General features: G+C 41.9%; 1 protein-coding gene across 2 annotated transcripts; it reads right to left on the minus strand.

Annotated features, from left to right (window-relative positions):
• Positions 1–793: 793 nt before the first annotated feature.
• LOC104925515 (IgGFc-binding protein) lies at positions 794–18,831 on the minus strand. 2 transcript variants are annotated; one of them, XM_027286733.1, is made up of 28 exons: positions 18,632–18,831; positions 16,417–17,562; positions 15,983–16,317; positions 15,296–15,887; positions 14,612–15,207; positions 13,984–14,530; positions 13,339–13,889; positions 12,693–13,248; positions 12,282–12,478; positions 11,725–11,863; positions 10,877–11,178; positions 10,083–10,659; positions 9,323–9,906; positions 8,570–9,128; positions 7,574–8,145; positions 6,890–7,451; positions 6,576–6,775; positions 6,265–6,400; positions 5,830–6,161; positions 5,181–5,751; positions 4,494–5,086; positions 3,831–4,401; positions 3,110–3,660; positions 2,473–3,025; positions 2,191–2,390; positions 1,446–1,823; positions 1,098–1,369; positions 794–1,005 (listed from the first exon to the last, which is right to left on the minus strand). In XM_027286733.1, exons 1-28 carry the CDS (start codon positions 18,672–18,674, stop codon positions 990–992), a joined length of 12,231 nt encoding a protein of 4,076 aa, XP_027142534.1. In that variant the 5' UTR covers positions 18,675–18,831; the 3' UTR covers positions 794–989. The 2 variants fall into 2 exon arrangements, with proteins under 2 accessions (XP_027142534.1, XP_027142533.1); XM_027286732.1 differs by having other exon boundaries at positions 5,830–6,164.
• Between the last annotated feature and the right edge of the window lie 5,145 nt (positions 18,832–23,976).

The following is a 23,976-nucleotide window of genomic DNA, read 5'->3' on the forward strand; positions in this document are numbered from 1 at the left end:
ATTCTGGTGTAACCAAATAATATTATCCATTTTAAAGTGGGCAAGGCAAGAATGTGATAAAAACCTCAATCACAACTTATCTTCAAAGTTACCCAAGATCTGATAAGGCTGAGATTCAAAGAATGTGAAGATTTCCACTGTAGAAATGAAACCACTCTAATTACATTTTAGCAGGTGCTACATAAAAATGTTAGTGATATTTTAATAAAAGACGACAGCATGTTTATTTCTTCTGTACTTTTTAAATTTCAAAATGTTCTTCAGCCAATTAGTCATTTATGCATTTAGTGTTTTATCACTAAAAAAAAATAAAAAATAAACCTGAGAGTTGTTGTGATTTCATAATAGCCCTACTGAATGCACAATTCTGCCAGTGTTTGTGTTCTTCAAGCCAGTTCATGGTTTCAAAGTGCAACCTTGTAAAGCTTGCAAAATGGGTGGATAATCCCATGAAATGGATCAATCAAATCATAATTACACTAACATATCTGTAGAATGGCAGGTGTTGGGATAAAGGAGCGGTTTCTGTTGGTTTTGGGTGTCACCCAAGAGCAGCAGCACGTAGTGGAGGGTGCAACAATCATTTGTAACAAAGAAAAAATAAATACATCTTCGCCCTCAAAAGTTTGCATTAGATTCTTCTTAAAATAACGATAAAACAATAATCAAATATTTAATGGGTGCTCGTTTGGTTAGAAGCTTTTGGGCTGGGCAACAGTGTGCTTGGTTTAGTTTCGGTACACACGTTGTGGATTTAGATTAAGGTGTGCCCTCATTACTCTTTGTTTGAATCCAAGCAACTGACTATTTAAAAAAGGTGTATGGGCCTAACTGATAAGTATAACCAGAGTTATGTAAAATGTACACGAAGGGCATGACATCTATTAGAGTCACAAGAAACAGACTACACACAGTGTTGATTAAATACTTTGTATTCATACAAACATTCAACAAGTCGCAACACATGACATTAACAAAGAGGTCAGTCTTCATCCACTGAAGCCACTGTGAAGAGAGAATATATGTATTATTGAATTAATATTTTAAACATTTGTCAATTCTGATACAGCACTATCGTTGTGGAGAACACCGCTTACCAGCCAGGAAAGTCAGGGAGAACCCATGACTTGACTGAATTGTGAGTGTGGAGGTCATTAAGGTTTCCACAGAGACCACACAATTTCCCAGAGTACCAGATAGGGACCTTGACTGTCACCATGGTAGCACCAATCTCTATCTCCAGCTCTGACTCCATCCCAGTGTCTCTCCTCAGTATCACTATGACCTCTGACTTATCCTGGTTCACACCAGATGACAAAGACACCCCTGATGGCAAAATGTGTGGGAGGGATACAAAGTGTCCATTCAGCTGTGGGGTAAAGCAGTGAGTTAGTTAGGACAAACTGTGGAAACTTGCAATACGTTTTTCTTAGGAGTGATTTTACCTTCACTGTGCCATCCTGTATGGCAAATGATGATCCATGCAAAAGGATTTGAAACACAGTGACAAGTCTGGAAGAGCTGCCATCACAAGGTCCATGGTAGGAGATCACGCTGAACCACTGCACACTTGCCTCGTCACAGAGGGACACCAGACTGTAAGATAACTGAGGTTCCAAGATCAGCTGCTGGCCGCTCAGTGTGGAGACCTGGAGGCTGCTCCTGAGCTCACAAACCTCAGGTTTGTCATGACAGCCCCATGAACCATTCCTCAGAGCACACTGCTGCCCTGTACTGCAGCCAGCCTCCTCACATATCACCCCACTCAAAGGGTGGCACCAACATCTCTGGGTGCAGTCCTCTGTGTACAGTTGTTCATCCATCTAAGAAGTGGACAAGAGATAACAAATGCAGTTTATTTTATTTAAATAATTCTTAGGTTGGAACAAAATATTGTGAAGGTTGGGCTCTGGGTAATTATATTGACATTTAATAATTAATCCACAATGAAAATCAGTTTTAGCCCCATTTAAAATAAATAAAATAAATAAATAAAAATTCTCTGATCTAATGATAGTGTCAAACGAACCCCCATGAATTATACATACTTTTACTAACATTTGTAATGCAGGGAAAATACACTTTAAAAAAAGAGGATGTGAATACACCCTCCACTACTGCAGATAATCCCTTTTGAACATACATACAGTAGGATTTTCTCTGTATTAGGTTTGTACTATATATATTTACCTTGATATAGAGGTCATGGAGAACACACCCACACTGACTGTAAGGTACACACTCGCCCCCATCAAACACATTTCCGTAGTGGCACTGGCAGCCTTCTGAACAGCCAGGTGCTGAAGAACCAGGGCGGAGCAGAGCGGGGCATGAGTTGGAGCTGGAGTCAACACATTTCCCTGGGCTGCTGCGGTCAGGACACTGGAAAGCTGGTGGTAGTAAATATAAAATCATATGGTGGAGTGTCTCATACAATCTTAATTTAAACAGTGACCAAAGTTATTAATTTACCACAAGGAGTGTTCTCTCTCCATGGTTCTACTGGTATTCCTTTAGCCTGGCAGGCTGCAGAAAATGCTTCAAGTGCTAGACATGCAGCCTTTTGCCCTGCCCCGGCACAAACTGCCCTGATGCACATACGTGTGTAAACATCGCGATCCACGCTACTGTTCCAGCATTGGTTGAATTCAATACTCCTCATCAACAGGATGTCACACACCATACTGTCCTGTAGGGACAGGCTGCACTCCTCACACTCTCTCCCACAATTGTCAGTGCAACGCTGTCCAGGAGCTTCTTCTGCCCAGCTGTGCAGGAGCTCTGTAAAGTGTTTGGCAAGATGACCTTTTCTCTGTTCCAAGTCATCATACTTGTCCCCATTGAAGTTTCCACAGAGGCCTGACAGTGTGCCGTCAAATCCCTGTGGTACAGTTAACCTGAGGTATTGGGTAGAGGACAAGTCAATGCCCACCCCGGATGGTGTGACGATAATTAGTCTGTTGCCGACTTGGTATGCTTCGAGTTCTCTATTGACAAAAGGCACACTGTGTTCTTCTTGGTTTACCTGAAAGCACACAGACCACTTAATGTTGCAAGTATTTTATGCAATTTATGTTTAAAACAAATAAATAAAGATAGCAAAACTTACTTGTATTTTCCATAGAGTTTCAGGGTCAATGGACACTTCATGTGAAGGCAAATGAAATAATAGTCTGCTGACTGTGAAAATGTCATTCTTGTCCTTCTTAAAGCTAACTAGCAGAGTATAGTCATGCATAGTTTTAGAAGAGAGGGATGACACTACATAAGTACAAGCTCCATGGTGAGGCAGAATAACGCCATCAAACGTAATGTATCCAAAACCAGCAAACACTTGGCACACCCCATATAGCAAGGAAAGGCCATCTTTTACTGGACAGTTTTCTGAGGGGCTGCATGTCACTGCTCCTCCTTCACAGTTACACTTTTGGCATCTTTTCTCAGAGGTGAAAGGGCCAACAGGGTGATACTGTCCATTATGCATGCAGCCACAGTCAGAAACCAGAACACATTGACCATCACTCAGGACATAGCCAGGGTCACACTGGCAACCCTCCTCACAACGTCCACTACAGTTTGCTGGAGAAGACAGTCCAAGGCAAACAACAGGACATCGAGGTCCACACAGCTCATAGTGGCTATTTTTAGGACATGACATACCTAGCGGGAGAGAGGTTAAATAAGTTACTTCAACTTAAGAGACTTAGGACATTTTTAAACAAGATTATTTACTGTCTTTTTACTGCAAGTAAACCAACTTCTTTCATCCTACAGAATTTCTGTCCCATCTTTTTGATGTCCATCAACTGAAGACAGAACCATATACTCACCACAGAAAGTGTCACTCCTCCACTGTCTGACTGGCAGCTGAGCAGCTTGGCAGGCAGCTGCGTAAGATGCAATGGAACTGCAGACTGCTGAGTAGTGCCCATCATAAGAGCAGGAATCTGCTACACAGCTGTGGAAGTAATGCTTGGGACTTAACACTGAGGCACAATCAGCAAATGGCCCGAGCTCATTCAACAACACCCCACAGAAGTCGCTGCCTTCAAAAAGCTTCTGTGCCTCGACAGGACAACGCTTCAGTTTGAAGGAACAGTTGGACCTACAGGACTCTGCATCCTGAGCCCTCCAGCTGTGGGCAAACTCTAGTCCATTTTGAGCAAGCTCTTCATTGGGCATCATTAGGTCATCATCAGGATCAGTGTTGGCATTCCCACAAAGACCAGAGACAGATGAGCCATAACTACTAGGGAGGATGACCATTAGAGTGCCAATGTTGTTGTAGACAATCAGCTGTAATCCCACATCAGTGTGAATAATGAGGGATGAGGGTGTGCTGTAGGCATTTACACGGCCTGACGGGTCAGAGTATGGTAAGGACTTAAACATGTCGTCAAACTGAGAATGAAAAGAAACAGAAATCATTACAAATCAGAAATGTATACAGTGGCTCATTTAAGACAGTTGATAATATCTTGTAAAGTACTCACCAAAACCTTCCCAGGTTCAGCTTTTCTCACCATCACCTCCAAACCATAGATTGAAAGTATTAAGTCAACACTATGAATAAACCTTTTGTGGCAACTTGCATCTGAGATGGTGATATTGAACGGTGTTAATCCAGTTAGGTTGGACCTTGTTTGAACCAATGTATAAGAACAGCTATCTCTAAATTCAAAACGATGTCCATCAAAGGTCATAAAATGCATCCCAGTAGTAATTGTGCAGTTCTGGGGGTTTTCAGGTTGACACACCCTCTTGTGATGGAGCTGCTTGCAGACCATTCCTCTGGGGCACTGGGCTGGGTGGCAGCGGGTCTCTCCAATAGCCGGTCCACAGATGCAAACCTGGCCACAGTTGTCTGGAGCCCAGAAAGTTGAGTTGAGGCTGTGGTATTTGCCTCTGGAGTCTGTACAGCCACACTGATGTGGATGCACACAACCAGTGGGACTTCTAATGAATCCAGGGTTACAGAAGCAGCCCTGAACACAGGCCTTATTGCAGGTGGTGGCATTAAATTCACAGGATGGTGGACAGGCTGAACCACAGGTCTTGTAGTGGCTGTTTGGTGGACAGTGCACATCTGAAATGATTTATTAGTGTGTCATTTAAAGTTCTATCATAATAGTCAATGGAAATTTTAACTGTATAGAATTCCATTTAACACAACTACTTACCGACTGTCACTTCATCATGGTAGCTATCAGATTCTCCACAAACCATGGAGTAGGTATGTATGGCTTTGTGATGGGCAACATTTGATCCCCCATTATGCAGGCAGTCAACTACACAGCTTTTATAGAAGGAATCTGGATTGACTCGGCTATGACAGTGGGCCCACGGACCATTCTGATCAGTGAGCACTGCACACCGTTTACTTGAGTCAGCATCAGAAACCAAATCTATGGGCAAGGTTTCTTCATCCAAATTCTGCTTACAGCCAGTACAGCAGTCAAGGTCCCCATCAAAGAGGCGATAAGCTTGAGCGAGCTCCACACTCGTCTTAATGGGAGGGGAACCAGGTGTAGTTACAGGATACTCATCTTGAGGATCACCATTGAAATTGCCACACAGCCCATAGACTTTGCCCTTGTAATGTGGGTCCAGTGTAACTACAACAGTGGAGTTCCCATCAAACACTACATGCATACCAAAGTCTGTTTTCAGTAAAGCTTTTCCTCCCTTGTAAGAGACCTGGATCTTACCCCGCATCAGATTAACAGGAATATAAGTCACTTGACCATTAACCTGAAGATAAAGAGGAAAAACTCATTAGTGATAAGTAAAACCTGAGTGGTTTAATTCAGAAAATTGACATTTACTCACATGTATGCTGCCTTTATCACTACTAAACTTTATGATGAACCCATAAGCTTGTACCGTGACCACCAGTGTGGAGAACGCAGCTCTACTGCCATTGCAATCATTCTTCTTGGACACACTAAAGGGTGTCAGACAATTTACTGCCCCTTTGCTGGCTGCGAGGAGATATGTACAGGTACCCTCAAAGTTATAGTCAAGCCCATCAAAGGTGTGGTAGTGCTGGCCTCCCCAGGCCCCGCACAGACCATGACGGCTTTCACAGACAGGTACACCATTGCTCAGGTAACAATTCTCAGTTTCATCACATTTTCCTTCACATGGATCTGTGTTTTGCTCTGCTTAAAAAGGGAAAATACAGTAATTTTAGTTTTAACATGAAAAGACAATATGTGAACAAGGTAGTCAGTATCTACAAATAAGTTTCCTCAATATGCTCACCATCCTTGTGACAACCCATGACTCCATCTGAAACTATACAGCTGTACAGCGAAGGACATGAGTATTGCTCACAGACAAGAGGAGGCCCACAGGTGCAATTAACAGTACAGTTTTGTAGCAGTTTGCTCTCAGAGGCCTGAAAATACAAACAGGAAAAAAGGGGAAAGTGTTAAAGAGGTAAAATATTAAATACAATTCTTAAATTTAAAATACTGCAAAAATAAAATGTCTAATTTAAGTTAAAGTGTAGGACTAGCTAAATTACCACTTTTCTAGATTAGACTGGACACAAAATAGTGTTAAATTCTGACCTTAAACCTCCTCCCATCCTGTACACAGCCACACTGCTCTGCTGGTACACAGGCATGGCCATCATAAAGGTGTCCTGTATTACACTGGCAACCTTCCTCACAGTCCCAAGGGCACTGAACTGTCTGGCTTATCTCAGGACACAGTGAGGAGCAAGCATTGGCACACTGGCTGTAGTGGCTGAATTGAGGACATTGATAAGCTGTAAAATATAAAACATGACAGTAAAATTTCAAATGATTAAGTGCAGTAAACTATTATACTGTTCAAGACTGACTGACATTTAATTTAAACAATGTACCAAGCTGTTACTTACCACAGCGTGTTGTGTTCATCCAGAGGTCAACTGTCCCTCCTGCCTCTGTACATGCTGCCTCATAGGCCCACAGTGCATCACACAGGGCTGAGCGATGTCCTTTTGCAACACAAAGGTTTTTCATGCAGACAGAGTAGTGTTTTTGTGGGGAAACTAAATGGTGACAAGAGGAAAAGGGTCCCCTGGAATGAGTGAGAAGGCCACAGTGCAGGTCAGAGGAGTACTCTGGCAGAGGGGCCTTGCAGAGTTCACAGGTACTGTCACATGTGTCGCTGCAGGATGGTTCAAGATCAGAGAACTTCCATGATGACCCAAACATGGCAGGATCAGAGATCACAGTGCCATTGGGCAGCTGCATGTCATCTGAGGGATTGTCATTGTAGTTTCCACAAAGGCCACAGGTTGTCTGGTGGTAAATATCAGGGATCTTCACCAGAAAGTGGTTTTGTAGGTCTGTCATAAGCATAAATGACTGTGGCGTCTTAATGGTTAACCATCCATTTTTCTGATGGACAGTGACATTATTCTGTGAGAATGGCAGGTTCTCGTAAACTCCATTTACCTGGGTGAAATAATTCATGTTTAAAACTTAATATACAATGTAGTTTGTGTAAGCTGTGAAAATACTTTACAGAGATCAACAATAAATCATGTTGAAAGTTGTGAAATCATTAAATGAATTACCTGAATTTTTCCAGGAAAGGCTGCTGATGTCTTAAAATACATTTTATTGACTTGCAGGTAGATCTGTCTGCCCTCACTGTAGTTGCCCTGTGCAGCAATCAAAACAGGCTCCACATCCAGTTTTTTGAGAGAGCACGTCTGCACAAGGGTGTAGTTACATGAACCATGAAATTCAAATGCCTGTCCATCAAACGTAGTATATTGGGATCCATCAACAGAGCAGTGTGCCACTCTGGGTTTGGGGTGGCATCTTTGAACACCCCTAATAAGCTTACATTCTTCATCCTTTCCACAGGAGACATTGCGACAAGTCATATGTCCCCGAGCATGGCATAAACAGCTTTGTTCACATGTAGACAACTCCTGTCCAGCACTGAAGTATTCTCCATGGTGGAAGCAGCCACAGTTTTCTGGAGAGACACAAAGGCTGCCACTGTGAACTAAACCTGCTTCACAGAAGCAGTCCTCCCCAGTGTTTAGAGGCACCTCTACTGTGTTATTCTGGCAGCCGAGGCAGAGGTGAACAGAAGCAGAACTCATATTGTATCTGGTACTGGAGGGACAGGATGGATCTGTAGAGATACAGAGAGACACCAGGAAGACAGGAAAATGTTGTAAAGGTTAGGGTTGACCAGTGATGCATTAGTACCATCTAGTGGTCCAATAGCACCTAAAAGGTTGTGGCCTCAATACTCACAGCACACTGTACTCGATTTATACTAACTTTAACTTGCAATAAACACAAGTTAGCACACATTGTTATTTAAGTACCTACAGGCATATGATTTATAAGCAGAAAATTGCATTCTCTTTTTCTCATGTTATGTGATCAATATCAATGTCAAGCAATCTAAACATGATGAAATGGCATCTGCAAACATGCCATATTTCATTTGGTGTGCAATAATGCTGAACTTCAAACAGCACAGTAACAATTGTAGAGGATATTAATTTAATTCACTTGCACCACAGAGCTGGGAGCACATTAACACTCACAGCAGAATTCAGGATTCCTCCAGGCATAAACTATAGCCTTGTGGGAAAGGCAGACTGCAGTATACGCTGCCAAGGAATGACACAGTGCAGGCTGGAGACCTCCATGAAGACACAGGTCACTAACACAGCGCTTGTAAAAGCTGGAGGGGTCCACTTTGCCATGACAGTGCCTGAATGGTCCATTAACTTCCAGAATCTTCCCGCAAGCCTCTGGGTCAGAGAAGCGGGCCTGATTCTCAGATGAACATTTTGGACAACTTCCTCCAAGACAGCACCAAGAATTCTGCCCTCTTCTCCAAGCTTTTCCAAAACGTTCAGGACTGAGCTGCTCCTGTGTTTTATTCGCTGGGAGGTCATCAGCAGGATCAGAGTTGAAGTTTCCACACAGGCCACAAGTAGCATTAGCATATTTAGTGGAGAGGCTAATACTGACTATGCCCTCAACACTGAGACTAAATTCAAAGCCCACATCTGTGGAGATGTAAGTGTGCAGCCCCAAAGAAAAAGCCAGTGCAGTAGGGCTGAAGCGATAGGGCATGTTCCTCTTGACACCATCAACCTGTAGGTGGTGCCAAAATTGCATTTAAGTAAGCACAGGGCAAGACATTTTCAAAAGAAACCTTTGTTGTCTGATTTAATTAATTAAACTAGATCATTTCTGACACATTACGTTAAAAAAAGTAAATAAAAATTAAATCTCATTTCACACAAATCTTAAGAAATACACAGCAACAACAGGATACCAGCACTCACCTCTATATTTTCAGTGTTTTTGCTGTTTAGCTTCACAAGCACACCACTCACATTGACCAGGATGTAAAGTGCTGACTCTAGATGTCCATCTGTCTGTATGTAAACCTGAATACCATCGAGGCCTTGTTTCTGTTCACACACACCCACCAACTGGTACTGACAGGTGCCATGCAAATCATAGTCATGCTGGTCAAAGGTGACTATGTGATGACCAGTGTACATACATGTCTGCTGATGGTGCAGCACACAGCTTCTGACACCATTTTGAAGACTGCAGTATTCATCTGGGCCACAGGAATCCAAATGACAGTGTGTCTGGTGGGTGTGGGGGTCACAGATGCACCGTTCAGTGCATTCCTCGTCAGCCCAGAAGGTCTGGTTGCTGTGGTAATTGTAGCCGTTGTGAGTGCAGCCACACTGGGACAAGAGGACACAGTTGTTGCCGTCCAGGACAAACCCTGGGTCACACTGGCAGGTCTCCACACAAGTCAGTGTGCAGGGCCTTGAACGAAATGGGTCCTGACAGGTGGCAGGGCAGGCTGTGCCGCAGGACTTATAGTGGCTATTCAGTGGGCAGGACATGGCTGATAGGAGAGAAGGAGAATGATTAACAATATGGGAGAAATAAAATTGCACACACAGTCCTAACACATAGTATATATGTTTTAATAGAAGTAGCTTCAAGTGGAGGATGGAACTAAAAAAGTATATTTGGGATCTTTTTTGAAGGTTTCCGTGTGAAATTGATAAATTAGCTCACGGCAGAAGGTGCTATTCCTCCATTCTCCAATCTGGATCTGGGCGGTTTTGCAGGCAGCAGCATAGGCCTCCAAGATCAAACAGAGGGCCTTCTGAGTGTCATTATTAAAGCACAGGTCAAATATGCTCACAGCTCTGGAGATTTTAGTGTAACTAATAACTTCATGGCACAAATATAATGGATTTTGTGGTGACCAAATGTACTCATTCAGAAAGATCCATTGACTGACTAAATTTTTATCCTGTAGCTGCTCAGCAGAGCAGCGTGGGCATGCATCTCCACAATCTGCTGTACACGAAGCTTCCTGATCAGGAACTCTCCAGCTCCAGCCAAAGGTAGTAGCATCCACAACCCTACCCTGTGGGGTTGTGAGGTCATCGTCTTCGATACCATTATTATTTCCACATATACCCTGGACTTTTGTTGTATTGGAGAGGAGGATATTGGCAATATGAGAGCAGTCATACTTAATCTGGATGCCCAGACTAGTATCCACAACAACAAACAGGCCACTCTGGTAAATCTGCACAAGTCCGAACTGTAGCGTCACAGGTATCAGCTTTTTCACACCATTTATCTGTTGAGAGCAAACATTGTGTACATGTTTAAATATGCATTTTCATGAAATTTTGGTGAATTTTAACCTTGTATTTTATCAATCTAATACAAAAGAAGTATTATACTATACTTAAAAGGTCATAAATGAATAAGCATCACATTGTATAATGTTAAGTCGCAGTAAATAACAGGCTAGAATAGTAATTGACTGTTTTCATCTCCAAATTCAAACTTACCCAAGCATAGCCTCTTTCTCCTCTGTAGATAGTAATGTTGTCTTTAGACACTTTGACATGAATAGCTTTAAGAGAGGAAGACTCATCGGGGGTTCTGTCTTTCTGTACACCAACCCAAAGTGTATCATTCTTACTGGTATTCAATGTTTGGATCAGAGTATAGGTACAGTTTCCATGGAATTCAAACACCTTTCCATCAAAAGTGTAGAAATGGGCACCTCCCAGTACCCAGCACGGAGTTTGGTGAGGTTGGCTGTGGACACCACAAGTCTCTCCATTCTTACAGACTGTATCATTATCAGCTGAAAAAAATATAATGATAAAAAGGAAACAATGTCAGATTAATGGCAGTTTTGGTAATCAGCCCTTACAGAACTGCTGCTGTAAATGAGTAAATTCATGAATAAATTCCCAAACAAATCTGCAGAGTTGAGGCAAGTGTAAATATTAGTCACAGAATGCCTTATTTGCATGGCATCAAATGTAAATACACATTCAATTATTTGTGTTACATGCCTTTATGAGGAAAAGTACAATTATAAACAGTACATTTTACTGATGATTGACAGTGCAATCATGCTCAAACCCCCAGGCAGGCAGGAGATTTAAGTACATAATGGACTATTCAAAGAGGTGAGGATTTAACCTCATTTTAAGTCAAATGACAGGACACAGAGAAAAACAGCTTTGTTTTTCTGTCTGGATTGTTTTGCAACCTCATACATACCACTAAGTGAGATCAAATTTGATAACGCAAGACTAGTGGAGTGATGCATGGTGCAGCTGAATGAACAACAGTTAGGCTGTGAGGAAATGTTACCAAACCCAGCAAAACCAGCTGGGCCTACCTTTCCTTGAACAGCCCCAGGTATCGTTAAGGGTGCAGCGCTCTCCCTCAGGGCAAGAAGCTGGCTCACAGAACACAGTGGCAGTGGCAGAGCAGTTACACTGCTGGGAGCATCCCTCAGCCCACGACATCTCCCCAGTCTATTGAGAGCATTGAGTCACTGTTGGTGTGCCGCATTACCCAACCGTTTTCAAAAACAATACAAGAAAACACAAAAGCCTAGGATTTTGAGATTACTCATGCCACACGTACAGTTGAGGCATATGAATGTTTGCCCAAGACATTAATGAGTCATAATTAATAGTGCACGGAATAACTAGGGCATGTCACTTGTTAAGCTCGACTGTGGCAACATGTTTATGACTGAACCTGCAGTGCAATCACATGTATATTTGTCATAACAGCACATGCCCTTAGGGAATTCATAGGTCAGTTAAAAGTCAAACTAAGCTGCAGATCAGGTCACACGCTAAACATAGTATCATTTGAGGGGGGAAAATAATAATAATTGCAGTGATAAAGGTAAAACGATTTGCTAAATAATATGTAGCTACTCACCTCATAGTAATGCCCATAGTAGAAGCAGCCACATTTGTCAGACTTGACGCAGCCATTTCCACTCTGCATGTATCCAGTCTCACATTGACATCCCTCATAACAGGTCCATGGGCAGGGGATATCGGATAAAATACCACAGGACTCAGGGCATGCACTGACACATATATTGTAGTGAGAGTTTTCAGGGCATGAGAGCACTGTGGGAGGGAGAACAAAAAAAAAAAAAAAAAAAAAAAAAAAAAAAAGGTTCAGATACTGTACACAATCCTTACATCAATCTGGCAATTTCACTGTATTGAGCTTGCCAACAGAAGCATGTGTGTAGACCTGTATAATTTACATGCACTAGTGCACCATAAAAAGACTAATGAAACATGTATATGTAAAAGAGACTAGATTAAAAATACTCACAGCATTTCTCACCCCGCCATGGTTTGACTTTAGCTCCTGCATCCTGGCATGCAAAAGTGTACTCCCTCAAACTACTGCAAAACAAGTCTTTATTCCCATTAGACATACACAAGTCATTGACACAGTTCTGAAAGAAGGGCTCTGGGTTCACAGTGGAATGGCATCCACTAAACGGTCCCGCAGGAGCAAGCACCATGCCACAGATATTATCAGATGCAAATTCAGCTTCCACAGTAGAGTTGGACGCTGAACAGAGCTCCCATTCTTTAGAGCAGTTCGTTCCAGGTGGTGAAAGTGACCATGAAGTTGCAAAGATGGAAACCTCATTTGTGAGGTTGCAATTTGGGCTGCAGTTATCATCTGTTTTGACAGCACTTACGATTCCACACAAGCCACACATCTTTTTATGGGAAGCAGGAATCACTATTTGTATCAGGTTAGGGCCTCCATAAGTGACAACAACCCCAGTGTCTATAACAACACGAGTCAGCAAGCCAAAATGAAGTATTGCCATGTGATCTAGCTTGACAGGAGGGGTCCACAGAACACCATTAATCTGGAAAAATAAAAACATTTAAAATTACAAATCAAAGCACGCTAAACAGTGTGTGTTTGTAAGGGTGCATGTAAGTGTGCACATGCTTACCTTCACTTTTCCCAAATGCTCCATCTCTAATGACAGGTTAACTCCATGCAGCCTAAGATACAGCTGTCCTTGCTGGATAATAACAGTGGGGTGAGACTCTTCCTCATCACAAACCTGGGACAGAACATAACGGCAGCCTCCCGTGTTGAAGTCAAAGCTATGTCCATCATAGCTCCTGAAATGTGTGCCACCCATGATCACGCATTTAACAGGTTGTAATGCATGGCACGCCCTTTGGCCATCTTGGATGGCACATTTTGTTCCATTTGGACATGTGTGGTTTGTACATTGCACTCTGTTGTGGCTCACACAGACACAGTGCAGATGACAGTGCTCATCAGGGTAGAAGTTCTCGTGGATTTCATGGTAAACTCCATTGTAAAGGCAGCCACACTCAAGATTTGGTACACAATTCCCATCACTGTGAAAGAACCCAGGTTTGCAGAAACAGCCTTCTTTGCATTTCACCGCTAAAGAACTTTGGTTTTCTGCACAGTCAGACATGTGACTGGAACACAAGTGGTATTCACTATTAGGTGGGCAGGTGAGATCTAAGGAGAGAAAAAAAAAAAAAAAAGAGTATTCAAGATATTCCAAATACGGTACACATTTAATATAAACAGATATTTCACTATTGTTACTTACCACAAAAGTTGGAAGTCCTCCATTCATCCATAATAGTTCCCATTTCCTGACATACAGCAACATAGCTGGACAGAATCAGACACAAGGTAGTCTGATTACTGTAACAGAGGTCATGAACACAGTTATCAAAGAAATCTTTGGGATCAACCATTTTGTGGCAGCTCTGAAACACTCCCTCTGTATCCAGTAGTTGCCCACAGAAATCTTTCCCCCGATAAAGAGAAATATCTTCTGAATTGCAACCTGAGGTGTTCATATACACATCCACACAGTCATGTTCACTGCTGGTTTGCCAATGCCTAACGGCCATTGAGATATCAGATTCATCATCAGGTACCACATCATCTTCTGGATTGCCATTAAAATTACCACAAAGGCCACAGAGATTACCAGAGAAGATCCTTGGCATTTGTACAGTCAGGACATCAGAGTGGAATGTCACAACAACACCAAAGTCAGTCTCTATAGACTTTGAGAAACCAGTCATGTAGAGCTTTACTTTGCCTTGGTCCAACACAGATGGGAGACGCAGTAGCAGACCATTTACCTGAAAAAATTAGAGCGATGTTAATACTGCAAGAGAAGAAAACATTTGTCTAATTGTGCTGTGCCAAATAAATGAAACTACCTTAACCCTGTTACTCCAGTTATCCGATAGCTCAATGTTATAACCAGAGACTACCATTTTAACATGTCGAAAGGAAACATTTGTAGCATCCCTAATCTGGTTCTGGACCTCCACACTAAAGTCTTCCAGGTCGCCCCAGGTGGGACAGTGAGAAGTAAGTAGGTAAGTACAGTTCCCGTAGACATCAAAGTTGCGCCCATCAAAGGTGGTATAACGTGGATCTCCTTTAGCTATGCACATCCCTGGCCCTTCCAAGTGACAACCCAGGACTCCATTCAAAATCTTGCACACTTCACCATCCTGACAATGAGAATGTGCACACATGACCATCTTGGAATTAGGTTGGCAGACACATTTCTGCTGGCACTGTTCATCAATCCAGAAGTTCTCCTTGGGGAGATAATAGGAACCTTGGTAAAGGCAACCACATTTGCTGTGTGGTACACATTTCCCACCACTCAACAGATACCCTCTATTGCACTGGCATGATTCCACACAGGGCAGAGTGCAATTACGATCAGCCTCTGGGTTACCACAGGTAGCAGGACAAGCCGAACCACAGATCTCATAGTGGCTGTTCATAGGACACACCATAGCTGCCAAACAAAGAACATACTTTTAGCAATTTGGTAGCAAACCATGGCATTTCCATTTAAAACAAAACAACCTGGAGTTAAAACTCACAGCATTTGGCGATGGTTCTCCAGTTTTGCATTCTGGCCCCAAGCTTCTGGCAAATGTTGGCATAGGCGGTCAAGATCTTACACATAGAAGACGCAGCTTCATTGACACACAAGTAGTTTACACAGCTACGGACAAACGGCTCAGGATCCACATATGAGTGACAATCTGCAAAAGGTCCACCACTCCTCTGCAGTAGAGTGCAGCCAGTTTTGAAAGAGTTGCCTTTAACACCAGGAAGAGATTTGGCCTGACTTTGAGTGCACAGTGGACACGAGACACCACCACCACAATCCTCAATACAGGATCCTGCATCATTGTTCACAACCCATGGGAGGGTAAAATCCACAGTCTCAGTCACATTGGTGCTATTAGAGGCAATTACGTTATCTGAAGAGCTGTGATTAGCATTTCCACACAAACCACACAGGAGCCTATACAGCTCTAGGGAAACTTCAACCTGGAGATGGTGCTTCCAGTCATACTGCAGAGCCAGGCCAAAGGCAGTGTATAAGACAATGCTGGAACCACTTGGATACAAGTGCAAGAACCCATTTCCCAGGGTGAGCGGCAGGTTCCTCTTCTGTCCATTAATCTGTGAATTTTAATCCAAGAAGAGACAGAAAATGTACATGAATGCTTAAAAGATACAAAGTGTATGTTTAACTTAAATAAGTTCAATACACTCACCCTAACATGATTTTTCTCTTCCTTAACTATGGAGATATTAAAGCCCTGGATGCTCATCTGCACCATGTGGATGGTGGAGACAGTGGCGCTGTTCAAATATGCTCTGGCTATATTAATCTGCAGTGGAACAGAAGCATTTAAGCCTGGACAGGCAGTTTGAACTAAAGTGTAGTTACAATTTCCCTGTAGGACAAAATCTCTTCCATCAAAAGTACGGTAATAAGAGTCACCCCATGCAGAGCATATCTTAGTTTTCAAAGAACAGTGTGGTTTTCCATCTTTGATAGAGCACTTCCGTTTTTGACCACAATGTAACTCTTCACAAGAAGCTGCAGCTAGAACAGAAAGGAAGATGATTACAATCTAGATGTAATGTTAACAGAGACACAAGTCAACGTGTAATGTAAAGACATTCAAAACACTCCAGTACATACTTTTCTCACACACTGCTGGATATAGTTGTCTGTTCAAGGTACTCAAATAGTATCCCACATCTGTGTAAGGAGAACTTGGCTCTGCATTGTCAGGCAGCTCAGCATAGTTGGGCTTCTGGGAGAATTTAACGGCAGACCTAAAATGTCCTGTGGAAGTACTGCTGTTTTGTTCATCCATATCAACTGAATCAAATATAAGTACACTTTGACAGATATCATCAACAGATGGCAGTACTGTTAGAATTGAAGAAAGCTGTGCACTGCCATGTCTGAAGTAAACAAGTTGAAAAGGACTGTCACTAGCAATTCGGATTTTGTCAGAGGTCACAAGTGGAATGGCCGTCATAACTCCACCAACAAGAGAGACATTATTTCGCCTGGTGTGGGTGCTCATGTTCATGTCAGAGTTGATTGAAGCCATTGCCAGCAGGAAACTGGAACTCATTCCTGTGTTTACCATGGGTGGGATAACATAATCAAAACTCCACTGGGAGACTGGCTTAAGTTCAGCAAACCCATAAAAGCAATCCCCGGGTGCGTGCTTGGAGCAGGTAAACCCAACTACAACACCCACAGCTTCTTGGGAGTTTAACTCTGAGCCAGAGAGGCTGGAGTTGCTCTGAAGGCAAACACTCTGCAGCACCCCTATATGCAACTTAAGGACACTATCTCTGGGGTAAATATTGCCTTTGAAGTGCACTTCTCCTGACAGAAAGACATCAACTGACGTCTCGTGGTCTGAGCTTGTGATCACCATCTGGCTGACAGTAGTCTGGTTAGGGAAGTGAGGAGTAATGGGATAGTAGTGGGATCCCCATGAGGACACATCATTAAGGGAGCTGTGGTCACAACCCGTGTGAGTACAGAATGAGGCAAGGACTGTAACAGGCCATACAGAGTTCACACTGAGGAGTGTGGAGGAGTGATCACCGACCATTCCCACAGATAATGGCAGGTGAATTGTCTTTGACTGGCTAGCAGAGAGAAAGATCTGTTGCATGAAGCTGCTTTCCAGAACCTTCACAGTGACTGAGGTCCAAACACCAGTGGCTGTGACGGTTACTCGATGGCTAACATTTGCTGTTGGGTCATTATGAGGGGGAAACATCATCAGAAACTTTCTACCAGGCCTGGCCCCAGACAGCCCTGCAGAGTAGAAAATAAAATTGAGTTATACTTATTATTCAATATGAAACATTTCAATATACTCCCACATCACGACTGCAGGAAACGTGCATTTAGAGTGAACAATAACATGATTTACAAATAAACATGGACTATTCTGACAGCAGTTTATTTTATGACCGCAAACAACACACTTGCCCTAAAGTGATTACATCTATTCAGTGTGAGAATTGAGCAAGTTTCCCTAGTATGCACAGTCAGCCTGCTTGTGTAACAGAGATATGAAGGGTGGTGTCAGATTTCAACAAGCTCAGCAGCCAATCAACAGTATAGTTCCTGGTTCCTGGCTGAAACACCTGTGTTAACGTGCACCCTTACTCTGGTAGTTTCCATGATAACAAGGATCTTGACGTGGAAGCAACAACATACTAGCAGTGAGCCAACTCTGAACAACAAGCTTATTTAAATGTAAGTATACCCTTTAACAAATACTTTAAATGAGAATCAGGTTATTTGTATTGTTCTGTATCGTTTGCCACACACTTAACTTTTAGAACATGCTTTTATTATATAAATTACTGCAGATACTAACAAAAGTTGAAATGAAACAAAAGCAAAAGGTGTAGTGTGTTTTAACTCTTTGCAAAACATATTGTGACAAAAAGCAAACTGAATGTTGGTGTGGTGTTATATAGTTTTGATCTCTTTAAACACATCCCAGTGGAAAAATAAAGAGACAGTTAAAGATGTCAAACCAATTACTGAACATAATTCCCTTAACAATGCACGGATTAGTATCTTTTGTTGTTCAACGGGCTGGGACACCACACCCCATACATCACTCAAACCTGGACAAATAGAACTTCTCAAGGTGCACAGCTTGAACTGTTGATACCCGACTGATGCAGGTGAGAAAGGGAAAAACCTTATGCCAAGGTAAATGTGCTGCAAATATTGAGAGCGTGAGGTGGAGCTAAAAATGGATATAGCTGAATGAGTGAAAAAAACTAGTTGAATTATACTGTGATGTTAGTGCACAACCTTTTGAATCTACTGAATTGCAAAACATACAAACATGTGTGTTACTTACCAAGTCCCATGAGGAACAGTTGGAGCAGCAAAACAAGCTGCATTACTGCTCTGAAACAAAGGGAAACTATATTTTATTACTATTCTGTTTCCCCTACAACTGATAGATTTCAGGATATTTGCCTGGGAAAACAGCCATAAACTGCCAGACAAAGGGAAACCTATAAGGATGACTAACTCGCACACCTTTGCATGATGAAGCACACGAATCTGTCAATCAGTTGTTCGGACGTCATCATTTGCAATTAAGGTGCACCTGGCAGGCGTCCTATATATATAACATATATAACCCAGAGAGGAAACGTGTCATTAAAATGTTTTTGTATGCGTTTTCTTTTGTGTGTGTATCTTTTAAAAACAAAATAACTCCAAACCATTACGCAACTTTAATGTATGTGTGCTGCGTTATTTGTCATACAGCTTTACATATTGATTACAGTGTTTTTAACCTCACAGTTTTCAGGAAAGAGAGCAGTTTCTCAGCAGAAACAGCGAGGGTGCTTTCCGCACTGGCGAACTATTTAAATGTGAGGCATAGGGCACTTGTGCGCAAAATGAGGTGGCTGTGAATCCCCTTATAGGTGAGAATAAAGTTGTGCAGAAGCTGTCCCACACAGCAGCTGCCGGCTCTTCCTGAAAACGTTCGCTCCGTGGTGGCTCATAGACCGGTGTCATAAGGTGGTGAGCGCGTCAGGGCAGAGAGGAAGACAGAGACACAAGGGTATGATTTTTATAATCGGAGTACACATTTTCCTGTCCTTCTCCTGTGTTGGTAGGTTGTCTGTCAGTTTTTTAAATGTATTTGGACACACAATGCCGTGTGTTTTTGTAAGCAAATGAACATCAGCATGTAGCCTGAGGTGTAACTGTCTCAAACTACTTTTTTCCTCATTTTATTTTCCCCTCTTTAGCTTTTCTTGCTTTTTCGTGTGAGTTGTGAGTGTTATCTGTATCATTCTCAGGGTGTAACCTTGTGGAGAGAGGTTTCACCTCTAAACAACAGCAGTTCTGTCTGTAACACAATGAGTCAGTATGACAATAACCTGATTGCATAAAAGTACACTTCTTCCTGAAGGAAACCTATAACAGAAGGTGGGGGGTTTACTTTTCTTTCTTTTTTTTTTTTTACTCACTTCTTATCTAACTTCCTGTAACAACTTAATACTATTCAGTCAGTGTTTTAAATATTAGTGTTTTTTTTTAGAAATGTAATTTTTCTGCTGCTGTTAATCACACTGCTTGCCCTGGGAGAGTCAGAGGTGAAGCATGGTTTTTATTTAACCTTGTACATCTCCTCTTGCAGAGTGTTTTTTTTTGTGTGTGTGTGTGTTGCTTGTTTCTTGGAGGAGTGATGAGGCTGCATTTCAGATAGATTGGACCGTGAAAACCCTCACTGTGGCTGGGATAGGTCTTGTGATAGTGATGTTAACAAAACAAAGAACAACAGCTTTGTCTCCATCTGATAAAAAGTAAAAACCTGAGGTGTACGTGCCAAAAGTCCTGTATGTCCTGAATCTGTTGCTCCCTCGCAGATTTTGAAAATGCCAATATTTTGTGTTCACAGGTTTCATAGTTTTACACACTGGTGCAGAGAGAGAGGGAGAGCGAGAGAGAGAGGGGGCGGTAGGCAAATACAGGATATGCTTCTGTCTGCAAGACTGCCGTCATATTCAGGCACACTCACATCCTCTTAGCTGTTTTACTTCTGGCCTTATTGCCATAATTCTCAACAAGTCAACCACTTGTATTGGTAATAACTGCTTAGTTGCCAACTCACTTTTATTGATGCTGGATCGCTCACTGGTTTGCATGGCACCATTTGAGGTATTGTGAGTTTTGCCTTATTTTATTTTTTATTTCATCATGAGTTTCCTTGTTACTTTGTTTGCGGTCCAGCGGCACAGCAGAGTATATTGTGTTAAAGGGAAAAAAGGGAATTTGCATCAATCCCACTTAGATAAACAGCCCTTGTAGAGATGGCAGAGTTGAGTAAACATTTCAATAAGAATATTTTCTCTATTCACTGAACCAGAGTAAGCTACCACTTTTATAGTATTGAGTGGTAATGAATAACAAATGATCTGGGTGTTTTTCTTCACTTTCTTACTCACTCATTTTCCTTGTTGCTGGGTTCATTATTTTTTAGAGTAAGTCTGTTTTAGTTTTGACACATTGACACAAGTTTTTCTTTGTTGTCTTCTCTTTTTTTCATTTTTTCTTGCGTGTATTTGTTTCCCTGTGAACTCTCTGGGCTACACTAACTTTAATATCTGCACATAAGTGTTCGGTATCGCTGTGTCAAAGTTGTTTCGGGGTGCACAGTTGTTGAGCAGAGGGCTGTTATCAGTGTGAGCAGATAAGAAGGAAGTCGTCTGAATCTTTGCATGTAGTTCTGTTTATGTGCGTGCAGTAAACCTCTGTTTGCGTGTGTGTGTGTGCTTTGCAGCTATAGAGTGTACCGGGTGGGTTGGCAGGAGTGGAAAGTGTTCATCATTCAAAATTAAACCCGGTAAACAAGATTTAGGTGTATTGTGGGCTGGCCTGGCCAGACAGGTATGAGATCCAGAGTTAATCCTGTCAGTGGAAAACTGCATTGGGGAAAAATGAAACAAAAACAAGACAAGTTCACCCTCCAGCAACAGCACAGCATATGCCTTTCTTGCAGCTCTGCACTCCAGCTTTATGATTTGTAGATTTCTACATTTACCTTCTATGATCTTTGCATCTCTAGCCAGAAGGCAGCTGGCATGTCTTGTTTATAAGCAAGCCACTGGTTATTATATGTTGCAAATTGGGTCTGGTATTAAAGAGCAAATTCAATCGGCATTCAAATGTACAAGAATATATTACCCAATTTGACAAATAATACAGGCGTCAGGAGCCATTTTGATACAGAGGCAGTGGACTGGGTTGATAAATATTTCCAAATTGGATCAGCTTATTATTTCACCCAAAGCGACTCTGAAAAGCAAATTGGATACAGAAGGGGATTTTATTTGCAGCTTCTTAGGTTGTTTGCGTTTGGAGATTTACTGCAGCTATTCAAGAGGCCAGAACAGCCCACACTACACTCCCTCTCCAATCAGCCTCAGTTGTGTGATTAACATCTTTTTCTGATATAGTCAACCAAAATAGCTCTTAATACTGTTCTGCTAATTTAGCATGAAGATAATCTTGTTGTGTACTGGGCTGTACTTGTTTTTGCGCAGCCCTACAGGGTGGACATTTGTCTCACATGAAGGTTTCTCGACATCCACTACCAGGGCAGTGTTTATAGATGAGATTAGAGTGTCTGGCCAGATTCTTGATGCCTGGGTCTTTCATTAAGCTGTCAAAAACCTTATTGAAAGACATAACTGACGTTTACTAGTCTCATATCTCCATTACTAATGTCCAAGCCACCTTTACTCTTTCACTTCCATTCACCATATATAGTAATTTGAAACTACTCTTCATACGGTGAGCAGATTCGCTTCCTTTTTCTGTAGTAATGTGTAGATTAAATAAAGTCTGTTGTGTGGGGGTGAAAGGTGTTTTAGAATATTGTCCTTTAGTGCCCAGTTTGATAATCTGTACCTTAACAATGCAGGTCACGTCAGTTTTTTCCACATAGGTCATTAACTGTGGAGGAAACAAGGACAAAATGGGCATGGCTAACAATGAAGTGGCGTCTCCAGTAACATTTAGCACAAAGGTCAATAGGAGCGTTCTCTCTGCGTGCACATTATCAAACATCGCATTGACTATTGGTGCCTGGTTGCAAGCCAAACTAAATCTGACCAATGAGGCGTCATCCGGGACCTCGACTGGAAGAGAGGACATTCCCATGTTTTCCCATTTAAAAATATCATCATTCATATTGTGTTGGGTACAGCTGGGGCTTTGTTTGGCGGGAACATCTGTGTTTCCCATTTAAGTTGTGGTGATGGAGAACGGAGGTAGAGTTTGTTTTGGGCCCTGTGCCATGAGGAAATTGTGAGATTTCAAGAAGAACAACAACACACACACACACACACATGCGCACACACACATATATGCACAAAAGAAGTTACAGCCAGTGTTACGTGTATCGCTTGGTTTCTGTGTTGAGATAAAGTGGACGGATAAGTGAAATCGAGCCTAAACCTTTTTCTTTTTTGCAATTAGCATGAAAAGAATATTGCTTAGCAGAATACAATAAGCAAGTGGAAGTCATTGGACACTTTTTTTTGTTGCTCAACAACAGGCTTTACGTAAGGGGGGGGAATGTTGAATAGACACTTGTTGCCAGCTGACTCTGACAGAAATCTTAGAACTGTTTTTCTGCTGAGCACCATGGGAAATACAGTAAGGTTGTCACCTACAGACCCTCATGCCACCTCAGATTACAATCTTGATTTCTATGCACACTTTTTAACCAGTTAAAAGTGTACAAGGACTAGGCTTGGAATTTTTAATTTTCCACTGACTAGCAGTATGGGATCCTGAAGTGCCATGCAAGCCCCAATAAAAGACAGCAATGCAGCGTTCTATCACACCCTATCTCTAAACCAAAACACCAAGATTTCACACACATCAATGAGTGAATATTAATAGCAGATATTTATAACTTTTCTTTTCCCCCCGCAGCATTTGAAGATGATGCGATTTCTGTTCCTGTGTCTGCTGCTACTGCTGCCAGCTGCTACTGGTATGTTCTCATCTCTGTGCTTTCAGGTGATAAGCATCTAATCAGGGTCTATGCATCCCAGCGCCGGCATGTTTTTCCTCACCTATCTACGTATGTGCAGATTGATGTATGCGCTTTTGAATTATACGACCTGAAAGAGAAGGTGCTACAGTGACACAGTGTTCACACATATAAGAATAGCATTAAAGAAAAACACAGTGGAATTAACAACAGTATTCCTGATGCTTTACTTTCTTGGTATAGAAGGTACCAGGAAAGAACAGCAGATGATCTTTAATAGAAACTATAAACGTGTACGTGCTTTGTGTCCCATATACCTTTAGTGCTGTACAGTCCATGTAAACATCTTCTGAATGTAACACTCAGATTATGATCAAGTTTAACTTTTTAAAAGCTGTTAATACTGTGAATATATTCTAACGCTGTACCTGTTTTTTTTTTTTGCAGTTGTTTCGGAGGAGTTTGAAGGATCAGCTGATGGTAAGCATGAGCTTTTTATGAGGCCTTCCAATCTTCTGGACACCATAGTCCTGGTGCTTTTTGCCATTATCAACAAGTGAACTGTAACTGGTTCTTGCTTGAAGTCAATTTCTGGACACAGATAAATACATTTTTGTTTAAAATAAAATCATAAGACATCACAACCATTAAAACAACAAAGATAATTTGTTTTGTTT

This window comes from Larimichthys crocea, chromosome XIII, assembly GCF_000972845.2.
Source record: "Larimichthys crocea isolate SSNF chromosome XIII, L_crocea_2.0, whole genome shotgun sequence".
NCBI lineage: Eukaryota > Metazoa > Chordata > Actinopteri > Sciaenidae > Larimichthys > Larimichthys crocea.